Below are 14,284 nucleotides of genomic sequence, written 5' to 3'. Positions count from 1 at the left end.
TAAGAGTTAAGACCATCAGATCCTTGTAATAACTAGATTATTTAACATGTATATAAAACTATCAGTGCAGTGACTAAATCTGATTCATGAAGCCAACAGTAAAGAGCAATCATATAAAAGGAAACTGAAAAAAAAAAAAAATAGAGTACCGCCGCAGACTTCCCTAGAAGTGATGTAATACAGATCAATACGCTGGGACTGTCACAATCATTACTATGATAATCTATGTATTACCTTATCTACGAAGCTGATAAAGGATCTTTAGGATCTATAAAAGGCAGGGGATTGGCTTTGTATTTACTACAGCCCAGAGGCAATTAGGCAAAAAGCATTGCTTGCTTTAGTCTGCCCCTAGTAACTTTAGTGACACTGAGTGTTGCCTTTGAGCTCTCAAATTGCAATTTCCAAAGCAGAGAAGATGTGGAGGAGAATGTCTCAGATATGTGTTTCTGTTGTGCTGATGGAGCTGTGGTTGGCGCTGGTGGTTCAGACACTGCCACTTTTTGACGCAGGACCACACGTGCATGGTGACTGGGGGGAGTCTGTAAGAATCAGGCGTCTGTATACAAGCAGAAAGCATGGGCAGGAGAGCTATTATCTAAGGATACACGATGATGGCAGAGTAGATGGAGAAAGACATCAAAGCTTTCACAGTAAGTTACAAGCAAACTTCTTTTATATGTACACTAAATATTACAATGCATGAGATTTATCAGGGACTCTTCTAAAAAAGTACAATATGAATCCATTTTGCTATTGCGTTGTTTTTTTTTTTTTTATTATTATCTTGTGCTTTCCAAAAAGTAAGATTTTATTGAGTAGAGTTCATTTATCAAAGGGGGGGTAGAGCATGTTCCAATAGCAAAGTGAATTTTTACTTAGTTTAGTAAATGAGGTGAAGTTGTGCCGAATTCAATCGTGTATGTGCGACGATCCTGTTTTGTTGATTTATTTTCCATGAGCACGATTGTTCATTCTTTTGCAAAGTAGCTTGTCACTTTGCTTCACGTCTTTCACTACGGAAAGTAAAAAATTCACTTTGCAAAGAGAAATTTTACTTTAAAAGTGAACATGGCTCTACTGCTCTAGATAATCAGAACTAAAAGGGGTTGATTTAGTAAAGTCAGTTAGGCTGTGAACTTTCCACTCTGTAAGTGCAGCTGTTCTAATGCTTAGTAAATTAGGTAAAGCTTCACTTTGCAAAGAGAAATTTTACTTTAAAAGTGAACATGGCTCTACTTCTCTAGATAATCAGAACTAAAAGGGGCTGAATTACTACAATCAGTTAGGCTGTGAACTTTCCACTCTGTAAGCGCAGTTGCTCTAATGCTTAGTAAATGAGGTAAAGCTTCACTTTGCCAAGAGAAATTTTACTTTAAAAGTGAACATGGCTCTACTGCTCTAGATAATCAGAAATAATAGAGATTTATTTACTAAAGTCAGTTAGGCTGTGAACTTTCCACTCTGTGAGCGCAGTTGCTCTAATGCTTTGTAAATGAGGTAAAGCTTCACTTTGCAAAGAATACCCAATCACGTGCAAGAAAAATGTAAAAATAAAAAGGCATTTTTTTCTTGCACGTGATTGGATGATGGAAGTCAGCAGAGCTTTTGCTTATTTACTAAGCTCTGGAGCAACTGCTCTTGCAGAGTGCAACTGTACTTCGCAAAGTGCACAGTGTATATGCCTTTAGTAAATCAACCCCAATGCCTGGAGAAATGGCAATTTGTAGTCACATGACCACGCTTCTGTCTTGTTAAAAATTAAATATTTTAATTTTGTCATTGTGTTAGAATATCGATGGTTAGTAAACCATGGCAGTCAGATAACAAATTCATTTGATTGTTTCTTACCTGATGTATTCAGATTATCTGATCTCCTTCTATCTTCTTTATTTGTTAAAAAAAAAAAAAACAGAAATAACGGATTTTCTTTTTTTTTTTAGGTTTACTTGAAATCAGAGCAGTTGGAATAGGTGTAGTGGCCATCAAAGGTTATCACTCGTCTCTGTATCTGTGTATGGGAAGCGAGGGCACGCTCTATGGAATGGTAAGTGTATTTATATCATTCACTTCCATTGCATTGCTAAGAAATCTGTAAATACAACAGGTTTCTATACCTATATTTATGTTGCTAGAATATTCCTCTTTTAAGAGTGATAAAATGTCCCCAATAGAGTTAATTAAAGCAAGCATGTAACGGGAGAAATAATGTACACTCCCGTTGCTGTCTATATGGCTGTCTCTGGCTGATTTACTATTGGCCGGAATTTCAGAAAGGGGCAGAGCGGTTTTGGTGGTGCTACAATCTGATTGCACCTGGCCACTATCCACTTTTCCCAGATAGGAAAATTAAGAGATATGATGTCCCCCTCTGGAATTTTCTTTTGCTGAGGCTCTAGTGGGAGGAAGAAGGGCATGTTTTCCAGACCAAAAACCTGACCTCTGCTAGTAAAGCTTTAGTACAGCAGTCTGGAAAGGTTCCTTCATCACTGCACCGGCTAATGTGATTATGACCTGGAACCATATGTTCAGTCTTCATCTGCAACACTGTTGCAAATAAAACTTGATATTGCAGTCTAACTAGTAATAAAGAGAGATGCTCAATGGCACCACCGTATAAATGGTCACTACAGTGTGGAGATGGTAGAAAGTGACTGTTGGTGGTAAATTTAGATTGCACTGAAAAGAAATGTAACAAATAGCATCCAAGTGCATAGGTGTTGGCAGAGGAATATCTTGGTGGATGGAATGTTAACAAAAAAATCCTATAAGTTCTCGTATGTGTAAGCTTTTCTTTAAAATAATGTCTCTTTAATACAGTGCCGGGGATTAACAACATTATTTTTAATTATGGCTGTTTTGCACTTTCATTTGCATATTAAATCAGGACAACAGACACGGTTTGTTTAAAGTCCACCAATGGGCCACCTTCCCAGCACTCCCCAGCACTGCTTCCTCACCACAAAGTACTTGGTGCTTCCAGGTATGAAAGCACATTTCGCCACCACTCACCTGCAGAGCTCCCAACTGTCCCTGATTTCGAGGGACTGTCCCTGATTTCGTGCAATTTCCTTATTCCTCCTCATTTGTCCCTCATTTTGGTCTGATCTATATAATTGTATATAAAATGCACTTTTTATCTATCAAAAAGTGTTTTCCAGCACTAAACATTTCATCTGATTTCTAAATTGCTGCATTTGTAAATTCCAAAAGCCAATATAAAGGAACAGTAGTGGTAAAAAAAAAAAGCACTTCTTTGTCTAACAAATCTTGTTTTTTTGTACAATTCTCCTTTAAGGGGCGTGGCAAGGGGTGTGTCCTATGCCTGCATACTTTTGCTGATAGATGTCCCTCATTCCCATCTCAAAAAGTTGGGAGGTATGCACTTGGGCTTAGTCATAGAGGTCAGCTCTATGTCTAAGCCCCGGTGCTTGGGGGGGGGGGGGGGTGGTCCTGCAGAGCAACACTGGCTGAGGCTCCCACATATATATGCATCAACTAAGATTGGGTCAGGCAAACTGCAGTCCTTGCTTTAAGTCAATAACACTGTTTTTTATAAATACAAAACAGACTAGCTAAACACATAAAATAATACCCTTAATACATCATTAGTATAACGTACGTGTCAATTAGACATGTGCATTTCGTTTCGTTCTGATTCGAAATTTGGACAAATTTTCATTATTCGGATGCATCCGAATTACCGAATTACAATGCTAACGAATTCAACCTAATTCGGCCGAAATTCGACTCAATACCGGATTCGAAATGATTTCAACATGATTCGACATTATTTCAACCGCATTCGAAAATATTTTGTGACCCAACTTTAGGGCCACATATCTCGGGGTCACTTATAGCTAGAAACCCAAAATTTGGTATACAAACACAATAGTACTAGCACTATAACATATCCAAATTTGGAGTTTCTAGCACCAAGTCACCTCGAGATACATGGCCCTAAAGTCGGGTAACAAAATATTTTCGAATGCGGTTGAAATAATTTCGAATCACGTTGAAATCATTTAGAATCCGGTAGAAATATTTTCGAATTTGGTTGAAATATTTTAGAATGTGGCTGATTTTTCGAATTCGGTAGAAAACTAAACGAAATCCGAAAACGAATTTAAGGAAGTTAACGAATATAACTAAACGAAATTAATGAATTAACGAATTAAAACGAAACGAAACTAAACACATTTTTTCCTATTGCACATGTCTAACGTCAATGAGGATTCCTGTGTTGAAAAAGCCCTAAAAAAATTAGCTGCGTTAGAAAAAACAAGAGCTGGGAAATACTTATGGTCCGCATATTGTACTAATCAGTAACATTATAAGAGTAATTGAGGTCAATGTGGTGTAGCTTGTGAGCCATACACTGTATGTCTGACTGTTCTTCCTGATTAATCACTAATACCATTACTTAGCATTTTACACTTTGGTGTCAAATTGTCCTTTAAACAGATTTATCATTTGACCCTTCTATTACCCTTTACACAATCTTCCTCACACCTCATGTTCCATTTTTGTCCCGGTAATGACAGGTGAACGAACTCTGGTTTACTGAACAATACATATCGGACAGCAAGGCAACTGCACTTTGCTAGAAGGGAAATTGTTCAAAGGTTCTAGACACCTAACAGGGTTTGCTGCAGTATTTCTCAGTCCAAAAATATTTTTGAAATATATGTAAAAATAATATAGAAGTGTTACCATTATTACCTACAATTGCCAGCTACAAATATTCTCAATGTTAACATTATATATAGTATATATACTGTATATATATATATATATATATTTATATTACAGTATATATACTGAAGCTACCAAGTTGTTGCAGTAACTAATACTGGAGACTGGAGATCTTCCTTAGTATGGCTATAGATGGCCAAAACCTTCCATAGAATAACTGATGGGTAGAGATCTACTGGATCTCAAATGAGTCCTTATAGCACAAGGATCGCTGCAGATTCCAGTGCTATAAGGACTCATTCGAGATCAAGTAGATCTCTACCTATCAGTTATTCTATGGAAGGTTTTGACCATCTATAGCCATACTAAGGATATCTCCAGTCTCCGGTATTAGTTACTGCAACAACTTGGTAGCTTTAGTATATATACTGTAATATAAATATATATACAGTATATATTGTTAACATTGAGAATATTTGTAGCTGGCAATTGTAGGTAATAATAGTAAGGCTTCTATATTATTTTTACATATACTGTATTTAGAAAAGATTTTGAACTGAGAAATACTGCAGCAAACCCTGTTAGGTGTCTAGTACCTTTGAACAACTTCCCTTCTAGCAAAGTGCAGTTGCCTTGCTGTCCGATATGTATTGTTCAGTGAACCAGAGTTCGTTCACCTGTCATTACCGGGACAAAAATGGAACATGAGGTGTGAGGAAGATTGTGTAAAGGGTACTAGAAGGGCCAAATTATAAATCTGTTTAAAGGACAATTTTACACCAAAGTGTAAAATGCTGAGTAATGGTATTAGTGATTGATTAATCAGGGAGAAGTCAGACAAACAGTGTATGGCTCAGCAATCTACACCACACTGCCCTCAATTACTCTTAAAATGTTACACAGTTTTTCCCTTTGCTCCATAACATTGGAAAAGGATTTGATATGTACACAGGGGGATGCCTACAGGCCCCCAACAGATCATAAACTGCCCATTAGATGCACACAGTGCTTGAAATCAGAACTGTGGCTAAGTTTTACAAAGCTGCCTATGGGCAGTTGTATACTCAACAAATATATACAACAAATATAGCTCAGCTTTCTGTGGCATTACTGTGGCTGTACCCATGCTGCAGTCACACTATTGTGCTTTGTGAATGTGCACACAATTGCATGCTTGCAGTTTCAATTATTTTTAATGACAACCTAAATGTGGCAAAACAGATGTGCATTCTTCGTGTGAATAACGTGGCAAACCATGCAGTTAAAATTGTGCAAATCTCAGAAAGGTGCATGAGCTACTTTGCAGTGCTTGTCATGTAAAGGGCAGCCCACTGAAATTAATGGGCTGCCCTATGCGTGTCATGCAACAATACGCACATCCATTAAACGCTATCCTGTGAATGCAACCTTAAAAGGAAACTGTAGTGACTACTGGTTAGTTGCCTGATGAGAGCACACATGTTTGTAGAACAATTATTCATTAGAAAGATTTCTAGTATCTGCATTAAGCATTGTATTGCAAAGCAACATTTTAACTTAATGTGAAGCTGTGACCAGGCTATGGACATTCAGCAAGCAGTTCATTAGCTTGAAAAAGAAGCCCCACTTAGCCCTTGTACACACAGTCGGAGATTCCGATGGAATGTGTCCGATCGGACCGTTTTGACGGATATTCCGACTGTGTGTGGTCTACATCGGACTGTTTCCGTCGGAGTAGCCGACGGACCAAGTTTTCCAACTTGTTGGTAAAATTTTCTCACAAAATGCTTCGATCGGACATACTCCGATCATGTGTAGAGAATTCTGATCGGACAAAGTGCCATGCATGCTCAGATCAAATTCCTACACCAAAGCTATTGGCTACTAGCATGAACGTAGTCCCGTCGTAACAAAATAACGTCATCACGTCGGATTTTCCGACAACTTTGACCGACCGTGTGTATGCAACAGTTTTGGACAAAATCCGTCAGACAAAATCCGACGGATTTGGTTGTCGGAACCTCCGACTGTGTGTACAAGGGCTAAGTCCTGTAACTGCAGACACTGTGGAGCAACTAATCCTCATATTCAAAGCAAAGGCACTGAAACTGTTCATGTTGTTCTCTCAGCAGCTCCCCCTGTTCTCTCCTCCTAGACCATATTTTCCCTGTTTTACTAGAGCAGTGGTCTTCAAACTGTGGCCCTTTGCTTGCCTTTATCAGGCCCTTGGGGCACTACTGACACCAACAATGGAACATAATTCCTGCTACTGACATCAACAATAGAACACAATTTCTCCAACTGACACCAACAACGGGGCACTATTTCTCCCCCTAATACCAAAAATGGGCCACGATTTACTCCCACTGATGCCAGGACAATTTCTATTCCTACTGGCTAAAGTCTGGCCCCCCTAAAGTCTGAAGGACAGTAAACTGGCCCCTTGTTAAGAGAGTTTGAAGACCCTTGGTGGGCTGCTGAATCACTGCTGGGAGGGGATACGGGGAGAGCCTGTGCCATCTAAGGCAAGGACTTTAATGCAGCAACAGTGGGGGTTTAACCATTTACTTCTTGGTAAAACATGTAAATGCCACAGTGCCCATAGTGTGGCAAAGGTTCACTTTATAATAATTTTCAAGTGCATAAGCAGTTCTACAAATGAAAAGATGTCTTTACTGACTGCAGAACCTAAACAGTGCTGTGACAATACATAAATGCATAAATGCATAGCTAGCCACTTATCTATTGCTTCAAGAAACTTCAGATAACTAATTTAATTTCAAAATGAATACTAAAGCTTTGCTTTTCAATTTGCAGAATAACTTTTCTCCTGAAGAATGTTCTTTCAGAGAGGAACTTCTTCCTGATGGATATAATATGTATAAATCGAAGACATACGGGATTGCAGTCTCTCTACACAATAAGCAAAAGCTGCATTCAAAAGGAAAAGGAAATCCACCACTGTCCCAATTCTTACCTGTAAAACACTGGGTACCGTTAGACCTCAACCAGTATCGGGAGGATGAAGATGATGGGTTTCAATATGATGACAAAAAGAATTCTCCAGATTTTGACAGCATGGACCCCTTAAGACTCATAAACCATGACAAAAAATAGCAACTGGACTTTTGGAATATACTGAAATGGAATGTAAAGAAAGAAAAAAATTACAATTGCTAGCAATACTTACAAAGTGAACCTGTAAAGATCCATAAAAAATGTGCAAAATGACAAAAACAAGAGAAGTTACTGCACAATACAACTCCAAGGTCATCTTACCACCTTGTTTCCATAGTGAAGAAAGGCTACAACAAGTCAAAACCTAAAGACATAAAACTTTTGGTACAGATTTTTTGCAGACCACACAAGAATTTTGTGCATATTTCATGAACATTCCACTAGACCTATACAAACCCATTTCAGCTGCTAGCTTCCATGCAATATGATCATTCTAAAGAAACGATCAAACACCATTTTCTGGTCTTTGGGGTCAAAAGACATCTTTGAAAAGTAATCCAGTGTTTGTGGAAATTTTATCGCTATACATAGCTTACATACAATTTTCAGAATGCCTGATAAGTGACATATGGGTACCAAATCTGAGGATACCGTAAAGATTGCTTTAAGTTTTTTTAATCATGTCCATATGTCAGAATGTTGTAGATAATAATGTTCTGAATATCCGAAGAAATGGCAAACTATATGATTTAGATATCAGGAGGCAGTTGGCCTTATATCGAAGCCAGAAGACAAGTGTAAGGAGTCAGCAGACACGTGATATCACTGACAATGCTAAACAAGGCTCAAACACTTGTGTGCCACAAGTACTATTTTCATACTTACCAACATCATGGTTCGGGTCCCAGGACACTGCTAATCCTGTCTATGTTCTGCATTCTGTCAGCCCACTTTACTGGATGGGCACATCCAAATCAAGGTTACTATAAGGGTTTGACCCGTCCAGACTCTGCCTCTAAATGTTAGCGTTGCTTGTCATGTCCACTTTACAGGTTGGATGTGCCCAGACCCTGTCTTTAAATATGCAGAAGCCACCCTGATTCTCACAATGAATGGCTTTTTGAGTTACTGCACATGTGCATTAACTCGAAAAAGGTGGATGCTGTGATCACAGGACATGGCCCTGGTCATAGCATCTGCGGGACAGAAGGCCAAGATAAGGCACTATCATAGCAAATCTGGCACAGTTGGCACACATGCATGTTAGATGTTTTGGCTGCCTGATGCCGCGTACACACAGCCGTTTTTTCCATCGGAATAAACTCTGGCGGTATTTCCGACGGAGTTCCGCGGAAATGGTCTTTCCTACACACGATCACACCAAAGTCCGACCGTCTAGAACGCGGTGACGTACAACACGTATGACAGGACTAGAAAAAGGAAGTTCAATAGCCAGTAGCCAATAGCTGCCGTCTCGTACTTGCTTCAGAGCATGCGTCGTTTTTGGTCCGTTGGAACAGCATACAGACAAACGGTTTTCCCGATAGGAATTGATTCCGTCAGAAAGATTTAAACCATGTTCTATTTCTAGGTCCGTCAGAATTTTCCAAAAAAATAAAGTCAGATGAGGCCCACACATGATCGCAATATCCGATGAAACGATTCTGACTTTTTCTGCCGGAAAGTCCCGACCGTGTGCCGGAAAGTCCCGACCGTGTGTACGCGGCATTACTCTTTTTTCTAGCTCTTGGATAACAGGCCTTGCATTTGTAGATACGTTGTTATATGCATGCTATATTTAATACCTGTGCATGTTGAGTATAGAACAAATAATATCATAACCGTGTCTAGTGAGAATATCATAATGATTGCAATTATGGTAAACCCAACTTTTATAGACTGCAATACAGGGATTTATTGAAAAGGATGAAGTCAAGGAAACAAATAATTCAAGCATAGGAAGGAACCATTCATAAGATTGCTTCAATTTTCCATCATGAATTAGTGTAAAATATTGTATTTACATGTAGGCAACTCTGAATAGGAAGCATATAATACACACTACATTTATAATAGTTTAGTAGATATTACTCTCATATTTTCAAATGTCTCATATGATATTCCATGGAAATTAACATATTGCAGAAGGGCCAATTGTCACCTTCTATACGACGTAGATCACATATAGCTGAGCTATAAGTACTACATTTAGACAAACACAGCCTGTTTGTTTATTTGCTTTTCTGGAAGTCTCCAGTAGATTGTTAGGCAACGTGAACAATATTAATCTTATGAGATCATTTGCACAGATATGCTATAAATCACAGGATCTCTAAAATTAGGGCATTCAGGATTTTATTGCTTATAAGAATGAGATTTTGCCCCTTCATGACAATGCTTCATTGAAATAACAGTTTTAAACAACGGGTTATTTGCATGTCCCTGAGCAATCAAAATCTCACATCAGAGTGTAGCCACCGAAGCACAGGAAGTGGTTATCTGTAGGATTGCCAGGTGAAAATAAGAGGAAAAAGCCTTAAAAACAATTCAGCCACTGTATCTAAGGATTGGTAAGCTACAATATATTTCATTTTTGTTTTTGGGTTTAGACTTTGGGCCTATTTACACTTGTCTGTTTTGATGCAGCAAAGTTTGCATTCTGCTGCGTGAAATGCATGTCAAGTAGAAAATCCATTCTTTCCTATATGGTTGGATCACGTCTATGGCCAATTCACACTTAGACACGTGTGTCATTATGCGTGCTACATGCACATGGAACAGTATAGCTCCCAACTGTCCCTGATTTCGAGGGACTGTCCCTGATTTGAAGCAATGTCCCTCTGTCCCTCTTCCCCCCTTATTTGTCCCTCAATTTGGTCTGATCTATATAGTTGTATATAAAATGCACTTTTTATCTTTCAAAAAGTGTTTCCCAGTGCTAAACCTTTCATCCAAATTCTAAATTGCTGCATTTGTACATTTTAAAAGCCAATATAAAAGGAATAGTAGTGGTTAAAAGAAAAGCCCTTGTGGATTTAATTAACCTTTTTTTTGGTTAATTCTCCTTTAAAGGGGTGTGGCAGGAGGCGTGTCCTATGCCTACATACATTTGCTAGTAGGTGTCCCTCATTCCCATTTCAAAATGTTGGGAGGTACGGTAACAGTGTACAGGCATACCCCACTTTTAAGTACACAATGGGCTTTATTTACTAAAGCTAGAAAGTGCAAAATCAGGCTCACATCTGCATAGAAACCAATGAGCTTCTAACCCCAGCTTGTTCAATTAAGCTTTGGTAATAAAACCTGGAAGCTCATTGGTTTCTATGCAGAAGTGAGCCTGATTTTGCACATTCCAGTTTTAGTAAATAAAGCCCATTGCGGACTTAAAAGTGGGGTATGCCTGTATATCCAGCTTTAAAGTAGAATGCCACAGAGCCTCTGTTGGGTTTTTATTGCTGCCTGTGTCTCTTTTGAGGACATGTATCTTAAATTCTTGTTGTGTCCGTGGAAAAGGAAGTAAAGAACACCTTTCAATGGGGCGCAGAAAGCAATAAAGGTCTGCAAACAAAAACAGTCACATATGGGCACTTTTTGGTACCTATGTGTATATGTCTTACCTGGGATCCTAGGCTTAAAGTGGTTTTAAGGGATCTATTTCCTTTTATTAAAAAAACAAACATGTTATGCTTACCTGCTCTGTGCAATGGTATTGCACAGAGTGGCCCCTGAACCTCCTCTCCCCCCTCCACTGGCTCACTCGGCTTCTCCTCTTCTTTGTCTGCCTCCATAGCAAGTGCTTGCTATGGGGGAAGATGTGCGGGCTCACTCTTGATCCAGACTGTGAGCCTCTGTAGATACACACAGCGTGGTTCCGCCCCACATCTCAATCTCTGCTTACAGGATTTGATTGACAAGCAGCAGGAGCCAATGGCTCCCGCTGCCACAGCAAAACGTGTGAGAGCGAGAAGAGAGAGAGCTGCTACAGAAGGGCACAGCACTGGATCAAGTGAGGAGTCAGGTAAGTATTCAAGAGGATGAGGGGCTTATACTACTACAAGTATTTAAACTTTTTTTTTAATCTTAATGCAGGGAATGCATTAAGGTAAAAAGAAAAAAAAATGTCTTGGCTTTAGAACTACTTTAAATTAAGTTTTAACTTGCTGTCCAAACTTGCATTAAATGCTACCCCTTATACTCTCACCCTTATTATTTACCAGTCTAACTCCAAAACCTTAGTGGCCAGTAGAGTCCGTGGCTCTGGAGTGGGCAGTGCTTAGTGCTGACTTAGACAGAAGTCAAGGCGCAGTATACAACCTGAGATCCAGGGTCTTACCCTGGCACATAAAAAGGTGTTTGTAGATAACTGTAGGTACACAGGCATCATAAGGTGTCTGCATGTTATAAACATAGGTAATTTGCACACCTTGTAGGACCTGATGAGTTCACTTTAAATGTAAAATACATTAACATATAGGTAATTTCAATGCAATATTAGCATACATAAAAGGATTTTACATTTTGTTACTATGAGCAACTGCTTTTGGAAAATATTCACCCAGCAAAGAAAAAAAATTACAGAAAAACACTGTGCATATGTAACATTTAAACTATATTTTTATTGTTGCTTTTTTTATTATTAAGATGTTTCTTCTCTAAGCACTTGGTTTTTAAATGCACTATTTATATTTAATTTATTTTAACATACATTTATTTTTTACTATATTTATATACTTATATTTATAGATGCATTTGTATAGTTTTCTATATCCATTCAGAATTTTTAAATGCTTTGTTATATGCTTGTGTCTCTTTGTACGATTTTGTAAATAAATGGCCATTCTTTCATGCAGTGTTTGTGAGTTTCTAATGCTCTTTTACATATGTTACCCATACATTTAAATGCGTCTGAAAGCTTTTTAACAATAAAACAATGGGGTTTGTGATGGGAAAGGATGTGAGCCAGAGAGGTGAGAAAAAAGAATCAATGGAGGCAAAAAGAAAGGTCAGATTTTTGTGGCCAAGAAATATATCTCATGTTTAAGTGAGAACTGCATCAAGATCGCTAATTACTTTTAATTTACATTAAAAGAGACCCTGTTGCCAGACCATTAGTTTGAACAAAACTCTTCCCATAGACTTATATGTGCAGAAAATATAGTGTGTAGATATATGTGTAGAAATTCAATTTCTTCTGGGTACTGACTGCCGACATATTAGATGTGATGTCAGCAGCCCCAGCAGACTAAGGCCACGTACACACGGGCGGATTGTCTGCCCAACTAAGTTCGTCAGACAATCCGACAGACAGTCCGTCCTACTTTTGAATGAACGGACTTGACCACACACGATGAACAGACAGTCCGCTGAAAGCTTGCGCGATGACGTGTACAGCACGTACAACGGGACTAGAAAAACGACGTCCAATACACTGCAATGCAACCTTCGGCCGTGTAAATCCTTTCTGAGCATGCGCCATACTTAGTCCGTCCAACTTGCCTACACACGAGCGGACTGTCCGCTGAAACCAAGTTTGGATGGACAAAACCAAGTTTGGACGGACAAAATTACGGAAATTCCGAAAGACTTAGTCCGCCAGACTGTCCGCTGAAAAAGTCAGCTGAAGCCCACACACGAGCGGATTGTCCGCTGAAACACGGTTCAGCGGACTAAGTTGGACAGACAATCCGCCCGTGTGTACGCGGCCTAAGGCTGGATTCACACCTATGCAGTTTTAGTGCTTTTTGCATTTTGTAGATTTGCACTAGAGTCCATTTAAAATGGTTTCCTATGGAACCCGATCTGTAGTGCAAATCTGCAAAATGCAAAAAGCACAAAAAATGCATAGATGTGAATCCAGCCTTAAAGCTGTCACTCAAGTGACACTCTATAGCAGGGGTGTCAAACTCAATTTAATTGCAGGCCACATCTGCATTATGGTTGCCCTCAAAGGGACGGTTATATCTGTAAGACTATATAAAGTTATTAGCTTCTTTTTTCTCACAGAATAAGTTCAAGAACTCAACCACGCCCTCCGCCGTCAAACCGCTTCGAACAGTGGGTGTGGCCAAACTGCCCTAACAATGAGAGGATGTTAAAGAGGGAATAAATACTAGAAGTGCATTAAGTGCAGAGTTCAGGGATGTGCTATGTACAGGGTGCAGAGTTCAGGGATGCGCTGTGTACAGAGTGCAGGGTTGAGGAGTGCACTACATACAGAGTGTAGGGTTTAGGGGTGTGCTATGCGCAGTGTGACAGGTTAAGCTCTCTTTCACAGGCTGTCCACATCTCATTTCCACTCCTCCTCAGCTCTGACCTCTGCACCACTCTCCCACATCCCCCACCTCTGCACATCTCCCAGCCCTCATATATTCCCCCCTCCCCCCAAAAAACTTCCCTTTGTACCACCCTCTAGTGTGCTACTGTAAGGGTAGGTATGGTTTGACTCATAAGTAACTTGTGAATCTTAATTGGGTCATGGGTTTACTGTAGGTCAGGCTGGATGACTCACAGAAGCAGGTCTCTGGTAACTCCCTCTGGAAGTTTGGAGAATTTTCTAGAAGCTAGAGGGTGGGTGAGTTAATCTGCATACGTAGGGGAGCTTGGCCAATCCTCAATCAGTGGGCCTGGCAGGGTGGCTGAGCCAGCCCTTAAA

General features: G+C 39.4%; 1 protein-coding gene across 1 annotated transcript; it reads left to right on the top strand.

The window, feature by feature from the left end:
- Positions 1-317: 317 nt before the first annotated feature.
- On the top strand, positions 318-12,352 carry FGF19 (fibroblast growth factor 19). The gene is made up of 3 exons (XM_077462233.1): positions 318-653; positions 1,944-2,047; positions 7,492-12,352. The coding sequence occupies exons 1-3, from the start codon at positions 419-421 to the stop codon at positions 7,789-7,791; spliced, it is 639 nt and encodes a 212-aa protein (XP_077318359.1). The 5' UTR covers positions 318-418; the 3' UTR covers positions 7,792-12,352.
- The last annotated feature ends 1,932 nt before the right edge of the window (positions 12,353-14,284 follow it).

Source organism: Lithobates pipiens, unplaced genomic scaffold (assembly GCF_037356315.1).
Source record: "Lithobates pipiens isolate NorthernLeopardFrog02 unplaced genomic scaffold, aLitPip1_a1.2 Scaffold_10, whole genome shotgun sequence".
Classification (NCBI taxonomy): domain Eukaryota; kingdom Metazoa; phylum Chordata; class Amphibia; order Anura; family Ranidae; genus Lithobates; species Lithobates pipiens.
This window is presented reverse-complemented; position numbering and strand designations above follow the sequence as displayed.